Source organism: Lampris incognitus, chromosome 7 (genome assembly GCF_029633865.1).
Source record: "Lampris incognitus isolate fLamInc1 chromosome 7, fLamInc1.hap2, whole genome shotgun sequence".
In the NCBI taxonomy this organism is placed as follows: Eukaryota; Metazoa; Chordata; class Actinopteri; order Lampriformes; family Lampridae; genus Lampris; species Lampris incognitus.
In genome coordinates this window covers 18,541,917-18,559,962 of record NC_079217.1, presented here as the reverse complement: position 1 = coordinate 18,559,962, position 18,046 = coordinate 18,541,917, and the positions used below count along the sequence as shown (strand labels likewise).

General features: G+C 44.4%; 1 protein-coding gene across 1 annotated transcript in view; it reads left to right on the top strand.

Moving 5' to 3' along the window:
* Positions 1-13,679, top strand: part of sorl1 (sortilin-related receptor, L(DLR class) A repeats containing) — a 100,686-nt gene extending 87,007 nt beyond the window's left edge. Inside the window, exons 31-48 of the mRNA XM_056283232.1 lie at positions 1,781-1,933; positions 3,518-3,694; positions 4,158-4,286; positions 4,995-5,121; positions 5,730-5,899; positions 6,102-6,214; positions 6,473-6,577; positions 6,758-6,824; positions 6,973-7,055; positions 7,157-7,247; positions 8,913-9,103; positions 9,295-9,414; positions 9,642-9,806; positions 9,957-10,131; positions 10,327-10,433; positions 10,645-10,837; positions 11,762-11,974; positions 13,504-13,679. Of these exons, the coding sequence (XP_056139207.1) occupies positions 1,781-1,933; positions 3,518-3,694; positions 4,158-4,286; positions 4,995-5,121; positions 5,730-5,899; positions 6,102-6,214; positions 6,473-6,577; positions 6,758-6,824; positions 6,973-7,055; positions 7,157-7,247; positions 8,913-9,103; positions 9,295-9,414; positions 9,642-9,806; positions 9,957-10,131; positions 10,327-10,433; positions 10,645-10,837; positions 11,762-11,974; positions 13,504-13,571 (2,447 nt within the window). The 3' untranslated portion in view covers positions 13,572-13,679. The remainder of the gene's footprint in view (positions 1-1,780; positions 1,934-3,517; positions 3,695-4,157; positions 4,287-4,994; positions 5,122-5,729; positions 5,900-6,101; positions 6,215-6,472; positions 6,578-6,757; positions 6,825-6,972; positions 7,056-7,156; positions 7,248-8,912; positions 9,104-9,294; positions 9,415-9,641; positions 9,807-9,956; positions 10,132-10,326; positions 10,434-10,644; positions 10,838-11,761; positions 11,975-13,503) is intronic.
* Positions 13,680-18,046: the final 4,367 nt, after the last annotated feature.

The window sequence follows — 18,046 nt, the reverse complement described above, 5'->3', positions numbered from 1 at the left end:
TTCAGTTTTTTCTTCTGCAGATGGTCTTTCTTTGTTTCTGTCAGGTATTTTAATACGCAGGAACACAGAAAGCCATACACTAATGAGCGAAAACATTATGGCCACTCACAGGTGAACCAAATAATGTTGATCATCTCCAAACAAGGGCACATATCAAGGTCTGGGTAGATTAGATGGTAAGCGAACAATCAGTTCTCATAGTCAACGTGTTTGATGCAGGAGAAATGGGCAGGAGTAAAGACCTGAGCAACTTTGACAAAGGCCAAATTGTTATGGCCAGACGCCTGGATCGGAGCATCTCTGAAATGGCAAGGCTTGTGGGGTGCTCCTGGTCAGCAGTGGTGAGTACCTACCGACAGTGGTCCAAGGAGGGACAAAACACAAACTGGCGACAGAGTGTTGGGCGCCCAAGGCTCATTGATGCACAAGGGCAATGAAGGCTATCCTGTCTGGTCCGAACCGACAGAAGGACTACTGTGGTACGAGTCACAGAAAATTTTAATTGTGGTTACGGGATGAATGTGTCACAACACACAGTGCATCACACCCTGCTGTGTATGGGGCTTTGTAGCCGCAGACTAGTCAGAGTGCCTATGTTTACCCCTGCCCACCTTCGAAACCGCCTACAATGGGCACGCAAGCTTCAGAACTGGAACGTGGAGCAGTGGAAGAAGGTCACCTCGTCCAACGAGTCCTGTTTTCCTTTAGATCACTCGGATCGCCATGTACATGTGTGCCATTTACCTGGGGAAGTGATGGCACCAGGATGCACTGAGGGAAGACGACAAGCCAGTGGAGAGAGCGTGATGCTCTAGTCAATGTTCTGCTGGGAAACCCTGGGTCCGACCATTCCTGTGAACGTCAGTTTGACACATACCACCTACCTAAACATCATTGCAGACCAGCTACACCTCTTCATGGCAATGGCATTCCCTGATGGCAATGGCCTCTTCAGCAGGATAAGGCACCCTGCTACACAGCACACATTGTTCAGAAATGGTTTGAGGAACATGATGAAGTGTTCAAGGTGTTGCCCTGGGCTCCAAATTCTCTAGCATCTCTGGGATGTGCTGGACTGACAAGTCCAATCCATGGCAGCTCCACCTCACAACTTACAGAACTTGAAGGATCTACTGCTAATGTTTTGGTGCTAGATACCACAGGACACCTTCAGGGGTCATGTACCGTCCATGCCACGGCGGGTCGGCACTGTTTTGGCAACACACGGAGGACCAATAGCATATTTGGCAGGTGGTCATAATGTTTTGGCTCATCCGTGTGTTATTCTTCATTCATATGTCAAGGCTTTGTCTTTCTGCCATTCTCAACTGCTTTTGCTGAAAAGCAGGAGTCCCACCATGAAGAAAAACATACAGTTAGCACATCATGTTGCACCAACTCTCTGAAGTAGGGCTGGGCGATTTTGGCAAAATCAAATAAAAGTCATTTTGGAGATGACTGCTGGTGCTTTCATGAGATATTTACAGACAATAACATTTTGAGAAATGATCATTCATAATGTGGCCATGATGACCAAGCAGCTGGAAGCAGTCATTTTTCATTTCACCCAACAAAGTCAGTCTAATAAGGTCAGAAAATTGTATTACTTAACTGTAATGCTGCCTTTAAGACCAGGACCAGGGAACAACAGCATTTGAGCTGAATAATGATATTACGGTAACCATAATCTTAGACGATATCTCATACCATTTCAAAATGTCAGTATTATATTGATATATTACCCAGCTCTAATCTGAACCTGTTTCCTGTCTTTTCTAAGGGGGAGTTACCCCTCATACAGTTGCCCCCGGGCCCTCCACTTGCACCCCAAACCGCTTCCATTGTGGGTCTGGAGCCTGCATCATCAACACCTGGGTGTGTGATGGCTACGCTGACTGTCCTGACGGCAGTGATGAGCTGGGATGTCCCACTGGTAGGACTTCTGCCAGCTGTTTGGTTGATCTGCTCTCACAGCAAATGTCATGATGATCTAATCTGCTTTAGTTTTCATGTTTGATCACTTTTTTGTGTGTGATCATTTATGCAATATAATTGACAAAGATAGTTATTTAAATAGTACATTTTCTGGCATTCATGGGTAATAATTATGTTATGGCTAGAGAATGTCAACATTTCGTTCATTCATTCTTACAAACATATTTATATATACTTTTGTTTACTTATTTTCAATAATGTATTGATGCATGCTGAATAATCCAGGTAAGAAAATCAAAGAAGGTTGAATCAGTTCATCTGAACATGTTTATTGACAGATACATTCCATCACTCATCTAAGTGACCTCTTCAGTCTAAACTGACTGCAGGTATCCCCACCCCTTATAAACAATACAGTGGCATAACAACCGAAACCAACGACCAGTTTCATATGCAAATATGGGTTTGACCATTAACTAGAGTTCAGTGGCCATGTGTACTATTCACAGAGGATTTGGGAATGGTTGCAATCACAGCATTGTAAGATGGCGACAGATTTACTCTTAACCCCCCCCCACCACCACCACCTCTGTTCAGGGATGGTTGCTCCCTCTTCACATAGATGGCCTCTTTGACTCCCCATTCAAACCAGCGTTCCTCCCTATCAAGGATGTTCACATCCTCATCCTTGAAAGAGTGGCCACAGGCCTGTAGATGGGTGTAGACTGCAGAGTCCTGGCCTGATGCGGTAGGGCCCTGACACACCAGGACGGCAGTCGGCCAATGTCGGGCTGTCGGTGAGTGTCTGTGACCCTAGTTTTAGTGGGGTCCTGCACCGTCGGCACTAGTCGGACCCCTGTCAGCAGCTTTTCGGCTGATTCAGCATGTTGAATCGGCAGAGCCCGTCGGTGAGAGAGATCACTCTGATTGGATGTTCAGCTTAGCGAATCAGTGCAGAACGTACATGCTAGTTGGCCATCGGCTGTAGTCTTTGCGATGTGTTCAACTGCTACTTTTTGGCCCAGATGGCAGGCAACATGAGGTGACGCAACAGTCGGCCTTCGTCGCCGCTAGTCGGTTTGGTGTGTCTGGGCCTTTAGCTCTTCTGTGTTGTGCCATCCTCTTGGCCAGCGTCTGTTTGGTTTGCCTGATGTACAAGTCACGGCAATCCTCCTGGCACTTAACAGCGTACACTATATTGCTCTGTTTGTGCCGGTGGACCAACTTCTGGCGCAGTGTGTTTTGGAAGCAACAGGGGTGCGGTGTTTGGAAAATACACATCTCAGCTTTTCTGACACTCCCGCCACATAAGGAATCACCACGGGCTTACGCTTAGGCAGCTGTTGTCCTTCTCCTCTCTTCGATTGGCTGGTGCATATTTGCATATGAAACTGGTCGTTGGTTTGAGTCATTGTGCCACTGTATTGTTTATAAGGGTGGGGGCACCTGCAGTCAGTTGAGACTGAAGAGGTCTCTTAGATGAGGGATGAAACGTTTCTCTCAATAAACGTTGTGTCCAGATGAACTGATTCAACCTTCTTTTATTTTCAATAATATGTACTTTGCTTTTCTACTACAACAGCCGGTGGGACAGTGACGCTGTCTCCAGCACCCACCCATGCTCTGGCTCCACCTCCCTCCCCTGGCCGTTGCGGTAAGGGTCAGTTCCTGTGTCACCGACCGCCCCACTGCATCCCTGACTGGCAGCACTGTGACGGTCATCCCAATTGTCGAGACGGCTCTGATGAGGCTCATTGCCGTGAGTTGCTTCCTCTCACTCTCTTGCATGTGCTTTTTTTTTTAATTTCCTTTTAAAAAATCTCTGACCACGGTAGAGTGGGGGTTGCAGCAGGATGTGGCTGACATTGGATGCTGAAAGTACTTTTTTCACTTCTGGTTTTATTCTATTTATCTTCGTCATGATTTCTGTATTTCTCAAAAATGTACACCTCTGTATTGCGATGTTCATTTCCACTCTGTTGTGTGATTATTCATTTATGTATTTTGCTTTTGCATTACTGAGGTCAAAACATAAGGTCTAATGTGGCGTTTGCGTGCAGTGGACTGTACGGCCTCGAAGCCTCCAAAAAGACCATTGTATAGTTTCAGTAATACATCGGCATCTCCCCAAATAATAATGACAAAAAAATTCTGTCTCTCTCTATCCATCCTCCATCCTCATCCCCCTCCTTTAATGCGGACCATCTGCCATGGACATGCAGCCACACGTGGACCGTTGTCTTGCGAGAAAGGGTCACGCTGTGCAGACGGTGAAGCATGTGTCCTAGACAGTGAGAGGTGTGATGGCTTCCTGGACTGCTCTGACCACAGTGATGAAGACAACTGCACCTGTAGGTCTTAACATTCTTCGCCACACCAACCTTACGTAAACCTTACATTAGGTCAGAGGTTGCAGGAGGACAGATGTTAAATGAATTTGGGCTCAAGTCTCCATATGTGAAGTCTTGCTGGTTTGAAAATAGGTCAATATTGCCATCTGGTGGTTGTAAATGTGGCTTTCAGGTTGTGTGGCACAAAAAACTAATTTATTATTTCTACATGCACGTTTAGATTAGGTATTTTCTTTCTCTCTTTCCCTTACCATTAACTACCTGTGATCCAGCTGGTACTAGTTTAACTAAGTAACAGTAACCTTTTAATGTGCATGACATGAACAATATTCTAACATGCAAAACATTCTGCATCACTCACAGTACATTTATACCAGTCTGTTATTGTGTATTATTTTTGTTTGTTTGCTCTTTTTTTTTACTGTAACAGGGGACATATCTATGTAATTGTATTTTTCTTCTCCTTTTTTAGAAAATTTTTTTTTCTTCACATCACAAATACAGAGCCCTGCAAAACAATTTCCATTGTCAGAGTAACGATGATTACACAGTTATTGTTGTTTTTCTTCCAACTGCCATTCTGAGGTACAATGTAAAAAAAAGGGAAAAAGTTGACAGCAATAAAACTAAGGCCAATATTATAACTCGAGAGTGCTAACATTTTTTCTTAAGTTAATTAACTTCTCAGGACCTCTCTCTCTCTCTTAGTGGACTCCCTGGCTTATAAGATTCAGAACCTCCAGTGGATGGCAGACTTCTATGGCGCCATCACCCTAACCTGGACCCGACCTAAGAACCTCCCTCTGGACTCCTGTTATTTCCTCATTTACTACAGGTGAGTTCTTTCTCTCAAAATGATCTATGCATCTGTTGGATGTGTTTTATAAAATTACTGCAAGGTACATGGCTGCATGAGAGTTGCTGGGCCTTTGTAGTTTAGTTTGACATTTCTTTTGGCCAATTGCCTGAAATTAATCAGATAATCTGGAACACACTCTTTACTTCACACATACATATTTGCTGATACTCTGGACTTGATGTAAAAATATCTGTGCCATGCTGCAGTCCAAAATGGTTAGTCGCGCAGAAGCTCAAATCAGACAGTCAACTCCATGACCTGACTGTCAGATATGTTAGCCCCACAGTAGATACCATGCTGGCTATAAGGCTATGTCATCATGAATCTCTTGACCCATATCACAGACAACATTTTCCATTAAATCACTGAAACTAGATGTTAAAGTAGTCCATGTTTACTCTACAAAAAGTGAGCCCAAGTGCCTTGTTTAAAGTCGCTGCCTCTGTAGTGAGGATGAGAATCACAGCCAGAGCATCTTCTCTTGTCTTCACTATGGTTTAATTTGACATCCTGTATGAGCCTGTGGGTTTTCTTTAATTTTCAACAAATGTGGGCACACCTGTTTTTGTATGACATTTTGTCAGGCTTGTGGGTAGCCAGCAGTGGACAACCATGGACACGCATAGCAACAAGAGCAGCTACATATTGACAGTGCTGAAACCAGACACTACCTACCAGGTGAAGGTGCTCACTCAGTGCCTCAGCAAGCTGCACAAGACCAATGAGATGATCACTATCAGGACACCAGAGGGATGTAAGTGGAACACACCATCACAGGTGTAGCACAACCAGAGCATCTTTAAATTTGTGACTATCTTGACTTTATTTTTCATTTGTTATTTTCTCCCCTCTTTTGGACATACGCTATCATTGATTCTATTTTTTATGCTTGTAGAAAAATACTGATTTCTGTGTGTGTGTGTGTTTTTGTGTGTGTGGTCATGGTCATGGTGCAGTGCCAGACCCACCCAGGAATTTGCAGATCTCCTGTGACAGCGGGGAGGAGGGAACAGTGGAGGTTTCCTGGAGCCCCCCTGACAAAGCCCACGGTCTCATTAGAGAGTACATTGTGAGTTCACCTATTCTGCAATGAACAAACCATCTCAGTGAAACATATAATGAAACATCGATTTCCAAAGAGGCACTGTGGTCCCGTTTTCTCAAGTCAGACTTGCTAGACATTCTTGCAGTTATTTTTCAGGATTATGGATTAGACCTTTACTCTGTAGCCAAGAGCTCCCCAACCACTCTCATTGCATTCAAGTAATGTCTGTGATTCCTTTGTCTTTAATGTGTGTGTGTGTGTGTACACACACGCATGTGCCAGGTGGAGTATAGTGAGCAAGGAAGTGTCGAATGGACCTCCCAGAGATGCACAGCAACCATGACTGCAGTGAAGGAGCTGCAGCCCAGTGCTCTGTACAAGTTTAGGGTAGGACACGCACACACACAGTCAGCTATCTGATCAGTGCTATGGTATGTATATGAACAGCTATACATATTTGACATTGTGGTAACTTCTTATAAATGTAAACTACGCATTTTCAATGCTTGCTTTGCTTCAAGAGGTTTGAATATTGACTTTAGTGGCGCTGTGATGACAATTTTTCAGGTGGCAGCGGTTACCAGTCGGGGCGTGGGTAACTGGACTGAGATAAAATCAATAACTCCTAAAAAAGGTAAGTCGTTTTCGCTCAAACCCGTTTGAAAAACGATACAATCGCCCCACCTGCTGGCCATAATTGTGCACACCAGGTTTATTTCACTGCACGTTTTTATGAATTTGCTCTTATAATTTGTCCGTTTCTCTCTCTTTATCTGGTCTAGCTTTACCCCCTCCATCTGTCATTGCTGACAGCGTCACCAAGGACTCCATGAGCCTGTCGTTCAGCTTCAACTCCCAGTACGAGGTCAGAGACCGTCTTCTAACAGCGCTGCCCAAATTTGTCGACTCTTAAGCTCCCACAATATGTAGCTCACGGTTCTGCTCTGCTTCTGCCATGTTTGCCAGGTAAAACAGTACATAGTGGTTCTGTCCTGGCTGTTTGATGCCCATTTCAAGGAGAGCAGGAACTTCACCGTCAACGAAAGGATACTGAAAGGTAATATTCCCTGAAAAACATGAAGTTTGGGGGTATATGTGTGTGTGTGTCATTGTGGCTGTGTATTTTTGTCTTTGTTAAAGTATGTACAGTGATGTCAGAAAGTATTCCCCTCGAACTTTTCCACATTTTGTTCCTGTTACACCTCTACATTTGAATGCATTTTTTTCTTCCTTCAAGAACAAAATAGGTTCAACACATCTAAGTGGTAGAAATGTTTTTATTCAAGAATTGTTTTTTGTTGGAATTTTCCCACTTTTTCTCCCCAATTGTACTTGGCCAATTACCCCACTCTTCCGAGCCATCCCGGTCGCTGATCTGCCCTGAGCCGGGGAGGGCTGCAGACTACCACATGCCTCCTCTGATACACGTGGAGTCACCAGCCGCTTCTTTTCACCTGACAGTGAGGAGTTTCGCCAGGGGGATGTAGTGTGTGGGAGGATCACGCTATTCCCCCCAGTTCCCCCTCCGCCCTGAACAGGCGCCCCGACTGACCAGAGGAGGCACTAGTGCAGCGACCAGCACACATGCCCACATCTGGCTTCCCAAACCACACACACGGCCAATTGTGTCTGTAGGGACGCCCGACCAAGCCGGAGGTAACACAGGGATTTGAACCAGCGATCCCTGTGTTGGTAGGCAACAGAATAGACTGCTATGCTACCCGGACACCCACGCCTCCACATTTGAATATACTGAAATGCTTTTTTTCTTCCTTCAATCTTCCTTCAATAACATAATAAGGTCAATATATTTATGGAGTAGAAATATTTTTATTCAAGAATATTTTTCATACAAAAATTAAAGGCTACTATTTCACATGCATCCTCACAGAGTCAATACCTAACTAATACGCAGTAATAATAATAATCAGCACTTTGTAAATAGTTTTTTTTTTCCTGAGTTTGCCTTGATCTTCATGACAGCAGGACTGATTTGATCTACTGTTTACAAGTCGGTGATATTGGTTATGCAGTTGAACGCAGGTGGATTTGAAATGAACTTATTTGGTCCTTGATAATGCATTTAGTGGGATTTCTCAAGACAGTTGAATACACCTTGCTCAGTTTACGCTGTTAGTACAGAAGGGGGGATTACTTACCAATTTTCAGGTTTATCTGAATAAATGTAAACACCTCACTTCATTTTGACACAATAGAGTATTAAAAAGAGTAGGAAAAAGTTTGGGCAGCACAGTGGCCCAGTAGTTAGTACTGTCGCCTCACAGCAAGAAGGTCCTGGGTTCGAAGTCATCCCAGGTCATCCTCTGTGTGGAGTTTGCATGTTCTCCTCGTGTCTGCGGCGGGTTTCCTCCGGTTTCCCCCACCATCAAAAAGACATGTATGTTAGGGTTAATACTCCCGTCTGTGCCCCTGACCGAGGCATGGCAAGACAAACTGGAGTTGGTCCCCGGGTGCTGCACGGCGGCTGCCCACTGCTCCTAGCTGCACAACTAGGATGGGTTAAATGCAGAGAAGAATTTTCCCACAGGGATCAATAAAGTATATCAAAATCATTTTTTTTAAAAGTCTTATTTAAATATATCTAAATTTCACTTTGTAACACAGCAAAATAAGAAATAATCAACGGGGGTGAATATTTTCTGAAGCCACTTTATACAGTACGTACCCATTACAGATGTTCTACATGTGCCTATCCTTCCAGCTTCTAACCTGACTTCTGGAACGGTCTATGAGGTGGCAGTATGGGCTCATACAAGCGTAGGAGACAGCCCCACAGCCCTTTCTCGCCAGCAGACCACAGGCACCCAGCCAGACCACCCTGTCCTCAAAGCCCGTGCCATCAACCAGACTGCTGTAGACTGCAGCTGGACAACCACTGGGCCTCCTGCACAGGTACACGACACACCAGATGGGCAAGGATTTACATCTACACTGGTAAAGATCGGCTTTTGCTTTTTCAGCCATTCCTGTGCCACATGAAATTAGGTAAAGTTTCGACATATAACAGGTAATGTAGGTGGCTTAAGAAAAACTTGTGGAAAGCCTTTTCTTTTTAATGTGTCTTGATGTGGGTGTGTTTGCAGGGGTATGGCATATATTATGCGACCTCATTCTTGGACCTGTACCGCAACCCTTGCAGTGTCAACACCAGCAGTCTCAGCATGACAGTCATAGTGAACAGTGATGAGCAGTACCTCTTCTTGGTCAGTCCTCTCTTCCTTCCATTTGCTTCCTCCTATCCTTTTAGAGACTACCACCTTCTAGAAAATCTAATCAAGTCTTAAAACAAACCAAAGAAAAAGCACCGGGTTGTTCCCTGACTCCTGAAGCCTTCCGTTTACAGTCACACGATGAATTGGCCCTAAGCCAGGTAAATAAAGAAGGTCAAAACATATATCAGAGCCTAATCTCAGTGTGGTTATGTCATCAGGTGCGCGCCATCTCTCCCTATCTGGGTCCTCCTTCTGACTATACTGTGGTTAAGATGATCCCCAATGAGAGGCTGCCGCCCAGGAACCTGCACCGCGTGCACGTAGAGAAGAACCAGGCTGTGTTGAAATGGCAGCCCCCATATGATGCTCCTACCTCCCCTCTGGTACACTGCTATCTAGTCACCATGTTGTGATATCTGTCGATAAATAAAACATAGTTCACAAGAATGTCAATTTTGAAACATGTGGCATGAATAACATGTTTAATTTGTTGGCATATCTGTGTGTGTGTCTGCCTGATTGTGTGTCCCTAGACATATGTGATCCATGTGCGGGACGTTATACGTAAGACGGAGCGTGACTACAAGCTGACCACCAAGAACAACACAGTGGAGTACCTGCTAAAAGGCCTGGAGGCCGGAGGACGGTACAGCATCTCTGTCCGCCTGCGCAACATGAGCAAGGAAGCCAGCTTCACACTCAGCACAGGTATCAGGCACAAGATCGAAGACAAACAAGCATGCCCAGACTTAAATTCTCAGAAGCTGCAAGTTCCCGCAGGCATGCTCACACAGAGCAACTCTTCACTGGCCCACTGCACTCTTAGATAACTGCTAATTAGGCTTCCCTCTGAAGAATTATAAACGTGCCTAAAGAAATGGTCTTCTTGTCTTTCTGTGCCAGTTCCCCTGCCTGCACCTGAGGCTCTGAAGATTTTGACAGAAAAAGACCATGTGTTCCTCTTCTGGAAGAGCCTTGCTGTCAGAGAGAAAGGCTTTGATGAAAGCAGGGTGAGGCACAAGCGACTAACCTCCAATCGCTAAAATGATGTACTGACAAGTTGTGGAAGCGTCTTTGCTTTTTGGATCCTGACAGCAATATCTCAAAAATAATCTTCTGCTGTGTCCAGAGGCTGCACCATTTTTATGATATTGTATATTTTGCGCTCCATGCGCTCATACAATATAAACTAGTTGTGCGCTGATGTTTTGATCTTTCCAGGGCTATGAGGTGCATGTGCACGACAGTGTGACCAACCGGTCGTCCTACCTTGGCAACACCACAGAGACCTATTTCCGCATCAGCAGCCTGTTGGCAGGCCATAATTACACGTTCTCTGTCCAGGCTCGCTGCTTGCTAAGTGGCCAGCTGTGTGGGGAGCCTGCCCTGCTGCTCTATGACCAGCTGGGAACAGGTACTGGGCCATACATACAGACCAAGAACTGTAGGACATTATTCCAATGCACTCATGTGATAGTGAATACATTTAGAAGGGTTAGCTGAGGGCGTCTGGGTAGCGTAGCGGTCTTATTCCATTGCCTACCAACATGGGGATCGCCGGTTTGAATCCCAGTGTTACCTCCGGCTTGGTCGGGCGTCCCTACAGACACAATTGGCCGTGTCTGCGGATGGGAAGCCGGATGTGGGTATGTGTCCTGGTCGCTGCACTAGCGCCTCCTCTGGTCAGTCGGGGCGCCTGTTCGGGGGGGGGGGACTGGGGGGAATAGCGTGATCCTCCCACGGGCTGCGTCCCCCTGGCGAAACTCCTCACTGTCAGGTGAAAAGAAGCGGCTGGCGACTCCACATGTATCGGAGGAGACGTGGTAGTCTGCAGCCCTCCCCGGATCAGCAGAGGGGGTGGAGCAGCAACCAGGACAGCTCGGAACAGTGGGGTAATTGGCCAGATACAGTTGGGGGGAGGGGGAAAATAATTTAAAAAAAGAAGGGTTAGCTAAATTGTTTCATATGATATGACCTCTAGAGGACAATGCTGCTCTAGTGTTCTACATTGAACCCAGGTAAGGTTTTTAGATTACACAAAGGGGCTTAATACTGCTCAAATGTCTCAGCAGTATCATTGCAGTAGAGCTGAAGACAGTAAAAGAGGAGTAACCTCGGATGACATGCTCAAGTATGAGAGGCTGATAAAGTGACAGTGTACACCCTCACAATACCTTTATATAATTGCCTATATTACTTTCTTTTTATAGCAAACATTTAGAATAGATAAGGAAGAGGTGGGAAACCTGCTTAACTTCATTAGTTCAGCAATTCCTACCATCAGATCTTACTGATCTTGGTCCTGGTCTGCTTATTCTTCCCCCGCCATCACATCTAGGTTCCATTGATGCGTCACGCAGTGAGAGCCAGTCAGGGGACATGGCAGCAGTGGTTGTCCCTGTCCTCTTCCTGCTACTGCTTGGTATGTGTGGGGGCGTGGTGGCCCTCTACCTCCGGCACAGACGCCTGCAGAACAACTTCACAGCCTTTGCCAACTCCCACTACAACTCCCGCCTGGGCTCTGCCATTTTCTCTTCTGGGGATGAGCTTGGTGAGACATTTTCCCAGATTTTAAGCGCCGTGTCTTCTTGTTTTCCTTTCACTGATGTTTTGTCTGTTGGATGGATCTATCCTCTAAACCGTCACGAGAATTGGTCATTGTGACGTGTTTTATGAAACTAGAGACAGAAACACAGCTGGAGAGTAAAATGTATTTTTTAAGTAATTTACATACATCAGACTTTAAAACCTGTTACCAGAGAGGTGCACAAACCCAGTGTATAATTTTTTCAACACCAAATTAAAAACAAGTCAGATGCTTGGTTCAGCATTCACCTGTCACAGCAGCCCACATAAATGCGGAGTTTTATTTATTATCGGGACATCATTTCTTCGTTCTGCTGCTGTAAGCAACAGTCAGAACAGACACTATGTCCAGGTTACCGGTCTTGGTAATTATCGTGCAGGGTCGTCTCCCTGCAACCTCTAAGAGACACCTATATAGGGAAGCCATTGAGTGGATGTTTGTGCATTGTGTTATTCAGTGCAGTCTACCTCCTGACAAATGCTGAATACGCAGACCAAATTGCACATATGTGATGTGCTGTTGTTCATGAAGACACCGCTGGTGGGAATCCCTATTAGCTTTATAACCGGGACATCTGTCTGTGAAATATCAGTGTCAAATGTAGATTAAGGTGTTGTTTCAGGAGGCATCTAATACTCGATAGATTGTGCATCCCTTGATCACATACTAGACCGGTTTAATGACTTCTCTTACCTTGCTGTTGGGTGCATTACCATCATGGTATTCTTTGTCTCTTCCATCTAGGAAATAGGTTGTGGGACAAATTACGTTTGTTGCTGGTGAATAGAATTTAACTCAAACTCGGATGCATGATAAGAATGATTTTGAGTCTGCATTTACACTAGTGTAACAGTGTATAACCACGGATATGTAGACTCGCCAGCCCTTGGCTAACGGGTCCGACCATTTAGTTGACTGGTTAGCGCAATCGCCCATGGTGTGGGGAACCCAGGTTCGATTCCTGCCTGCCCCCTGAATTCCCACTACATTTGGTGGCAGCGGTGGGATGCATATGCGCTCAGAGGCGTGAGGGGGAGCTGGTATGCAGAAGCACAGGGACGCACTTCCCAAAGGAGGGGGGTAGTGTAACAGTGTATGACAACAGATGTGTAGACTTGCTAGCCCTTGGCTAATGGGTCGGACCCTTTAGTTGACTGGTAAGCGCGGTCGTCTGTGGTGCGGGGAACCCAGCTTTGAGGCACCAAATGTAGTGGGAATTTAGGGAGCAGGTGGGAATTGAACCTGGGTTCCCCGCACCACGGGCAGCTACGCTAACCAGTCAACTAAAGGGTCCAACCTGTTAGCCAAGGGCTAGCAAATCTACACATCCGTAGTCGTACACAGTTACACTAGCATGTGGCCACCAAACCTGCACTAATTTAGGACTAGGTGTTGTTTCGTTTTCTTTTCGCCACATCTGTGTACAGTCTGATTAAACTTGATCAGAATGAGTCAACAGACTTTTCTAAATGTCTTTCTTCTCCCCTCTCAAGGTGACGATGACGAAGATGCGCCCATGATCAGCGGCTTCTCAGATGATGTTCCCATGGTGATCGCGTAGCAACACCTGCCTCCATCCCCTCGCACCACCCCCCACACCCATCCCATCCCTGCTCCCTGCTACTAATGCCGCAGATAGTACGGTGAAGAAAGAAAGAGAAGGTGGTTCCTTGGCCATTATCTGAATACCATAAAAAGGAAGCCAGGTGGTCACAAAGAAGAGGGGGGGGGGGGGAGAATCGAGAGAGATATTTTTCAGATGTACGATGCACTTTTTTTGGATGCGCAATAAGTTATTTTTTTATAATGTTATATATATATATCTATATATATATTACATATAATATATGGGGTTGAAAAGGACTGGGAGGACCAGGTGGACACTGAAGCAAACTGTGAAGGATGTGAGTTTTGTTGAGCGTGCCAGGGAATAAGAGACCCTATTTGTAATACAAACTCACTGTCCATAGGAGTGGTTCATTGCTTAAAGCCAAAATAAGAATCCAGACTGATAACATAAAATGCGATAAAAGGAAAAAAAACACCCATGTACACATACACATACCTAAATACACACTTACACACTTAAAAAGTACACACTCATAGAGATGCACTGAACACAGTATGTACATTTGAAAATAATGGGCCAACTAATGTTGCATATATATATATATATATATATATATATATGTGCTTGTGTGCGTGTGTGTGTGTAGTACATACTGCACCATACTATAATGGTATAAGTAACATTGGTGTATAGTGTATTTGGAAGAGTTCAGCCATGTAACATTGTTTATGGTGCCAGTAATGGCATCTGAATTTGTCATTGTCGTTCAATAGATCTCTACATTGGAAACAGTTGATTAGTTGCAAACAAGCTGATAAACAAATTGACAAAGCCATCAATGTTCACAGTAAGTAATTACTGATTAGGAATTGGATTGATCAGTGCCATCGTTGATATTTTTTAGTTTAATTTTTTTCTTTTTTTCTTTTTTTACCACCAGCACAAAAATGTTTGTAGGTGTAGGCGCTTTCAAACTGACTAAGCAAATCCCTGGTATCCCTTTTACCGCATTGCTGAGAATGCCTGAAGTGTATGTAAATATTGGATTTTATTTTGTCCTCTACTTTTAATGCTGCACCAAATCATTCTGTTGTAAAGTGATTTTTTTTTTAATCATTCAGGTCCACAGGTGACTTTTGTCCCCAGCGTTCTGCCATAATTCAAGTTCTTGAGGAAGTGTGTCTGAGGTTCTCAGGGAACTGTGTGGGACAGGACACTAGTGCAGTAGCACCACCACCATTGCTTAGACCACACTCTCAATGTACTGTTGGATAAGGTATACAACCTCTTCTGATGTGCTGGATCAGCTTTGGGTGTAAAATGGCTTGCAGGCTCACTGTGAGTAGTTGAAATTATTGGAGTTTTGGTGTGGAAACAGAACCTTTTATCAGCTCCTAGCGAGGCGAGATCCTTACTACGCCTATTAAAGCTACAAGTTGATAGGAAGAAGAGAGTAATAATGTGTGACGGTTTTATTTCTCACAGTGTTTAAAGCAGCTGCCTGTTGCACACTGGTAAATGTGAAAACCTGCATTTTTGGAAAGATAAGTCTTTTTTTCTGCTCCCCCATCACTCCATTTATGTAGTTCGTCGACTGAGATGTTCTGTCTTGTCTTACAGTGTAGCCATTTGAATCCACGAGTTGTCTGATTTTCACTGACTTTTTTTTTTCATTTTTAAAGATTTATTCATGAATGTATTTTATATCTGTGGTTTGAAACATTGCTTGAGACGTTCTGAACATTGGTCATGATACTGGTACTATCGTCCCCTTAATTTGTCCCTTTTAGTGCATGCTCACAGAGTCCATCATGCGACGCTAACTTTGCAAAGCAGCCTTTCCATCTTGGACAGTCTGTTGCACACAGCCGTCTTTAATGTGGGTGGACCGGCTTCTGAAGGCAGATCTAAGCTGATACCACCTTCAAAGCCCCGTTTTTCTAACCGAGAGCGACAGAAGGAACCAGTTCCATTCTGTCAGGAAGTACTTAAGGTCTTGTATCCAGGAGCGCAGTTCTTTCATCATCACAGCTCTTGTCCACTTTTCCCTTAGCTCATTAATGTTTTTCTTGTGCTGACATTTTGGGTTTTCTCAAGCCTCTCTCTGCCCCAGCTTTTGTTTCGCGTCTCATTCTTGAGGTTCTTCTAACGCAAGTCTTCATCCTGTTCATCCGGCAGTTTCCCTGTAAAGCGTTTTGTTAACCCTCCTTGTTCTGTTTTCCAAGGCCTTAAAACTGTGCTGCAGAGACAGCCAGTGGCATTGATGCAGATGCACGCTGCAAACTTCCGTCCTGATCTTTTCTTTGGTTTTCTTTTGCCACATATTGCCTTATTAGAACACATTGGGTTTGTATGTACTGTATGTATGTATGATATATAACACGAGTGCACACACGCATGCGTACGCATAGTCACACACACACACACACTCGACCCATACACAGAAGACACTGTAGAGGAAGATGAAGGTACAATGAGGAATATTAATAGGCTGGAGTAGTTGCTAGGTTGTTGAGTTACTACCATTTTATGCTTTAGCTGTTACAACAGGCACATACAGTATTTAGGACAAGCTCTCCGCCTCCTTTCGGTCAAGTTTCACCCATGTACAAAGCGTTAATATTGGTTCTTGTGACTGTTTTAAAACCCCAGTTGTCCAAATGTCAACTTTCCTTATTTTGTTGTAAAATTTGATGCTTCAGAATATTCTTTTGCACATTAATAATAATGATGTTGAACACGGCCATATTTTAAGATGTTGATATCTTGCTTGCTTATGTTGGAGGTTGCAAGGACAGGAGATGTTCGGAGATACAGTGTGAGGTGTTTTGAAAACCACTTATACTGAAATAAACTTGCTGAAAATATGCTGTCCTGTCTTGCTTTCACAGTTCTTCATAGGTTGGTGTGCGTATTGTAGCTGTTAGTCAGCAAGATTCCCTCTGCAGTCAAACATGGACTGGCCTCAGCAGTGGTACCGAGGTTGTCGGTGCAATTTAGTGATCCGCGTTGTAACTCTTATAATGACAACTGGGTGCAAAAAAACACTTGGATGGGGGGGGGGGGGACAACTACATTGCTATTTCCCTTTTAATGCTTCTGTCATTTCAGTATTCAGACATTTGTTTGCTCCGTAGATTAACACCCTTGGATCAGTTTAGGCCTAAATGTAATTAATGCGACTGCCTGGGTTGAAGGGACTGAAGAATGGATAGACTTTGTATACTTAGTTGGGGAGTCAGTGCAGGAATAGTCCTCTGTCATAGGGATCAGTTGAGGCCCTCTCATCTGACTGTAGAAACTACACTTAAATTATAGAATTACTCATACTACCACTACTACTTTCGGCTGCTCCCGTTAGGGGTCGCCACAGCAGACCATCTGTTTCCATCTCATCCTGTCCTCTGCATATTCCTCTGTCACACCAGCCATCTGCATGTCCTCTCTCACCACATCCATAAACCTCCTCTTTGGTCTTCCTCTTTTCCTCTTCCCTGGCAGCTCCATATTCACCATCCTTCTCCCAATATAGCCAGCATCTCTGCTCCGCACATGTCTAAGCCATTCCAATCTTGCCTTGTCTCCAAAGCGTCCAACCTGAGCTGTCTCTCTAATATAAACATCCCTAATCCTGTCCTTCTTCGTCACTCCCAATGAAAATCTTAGCATCTTCAACTCTGCCACCTCCAGCTCCGCCTCCTGTCTTTTCGTCAGTACCACTGTCTCCAAACCATACAACATAGCTGGTCTCACAACCAATCTTGTAAACCTTCCCTTTAACTCTTGCTGGTACCCTTCTGTCACAAATCACTCATGACACTCTTCTCCACCCTGCCTGCACTCTCTTCTTCACCTCTCTTCTGCACTCCCCGTTACTTTGGACAGTTGACCCCAAGTATTTAAAGTCATCCCCCTTCATCACAGAATAGAATTGATTATACAGCACTTAGAACTGATCAGGATCTGGATTCATCAGACAAATTAGAGGAGGACAGACCACTCCAATTTAGGGTCTGATCTTAAAGCTTCGGTGAAAGACAGATGGGTGTCATTCAGGAGAGCAGAGCTTGGGTCATATCCATGTGTGAAGATGATTCTGAGGAGCCAACCGACAATGTTTTCTATCCTATATGCATCTGCAAAGCATGTATGTAAGTCTGCCTGCTGTTCACAAAAAGGCCTTCTTTTGTCCTTAAAACTCAATGTTGCTGTATATTTTGATTTGGGACATGAGGAAAAAGGCTGAAAAAAATGACATAGTAAACTTAACAGGTCATGGAACAACGTGTCATGTATACAAAGTTAGAATTTCTTTTTTCTAGTATAATACATATAACAAAGGATCTGCTCTCCTGTATGTTTTTGGGTCGGAGAGTATTTCCAAGACACATTTCTGATGTTTCCTGCAGAAGTCTATGGCAGACTGCTCAAAGTCTTGCTATTTAAAGAATATATAGATAGCTGTA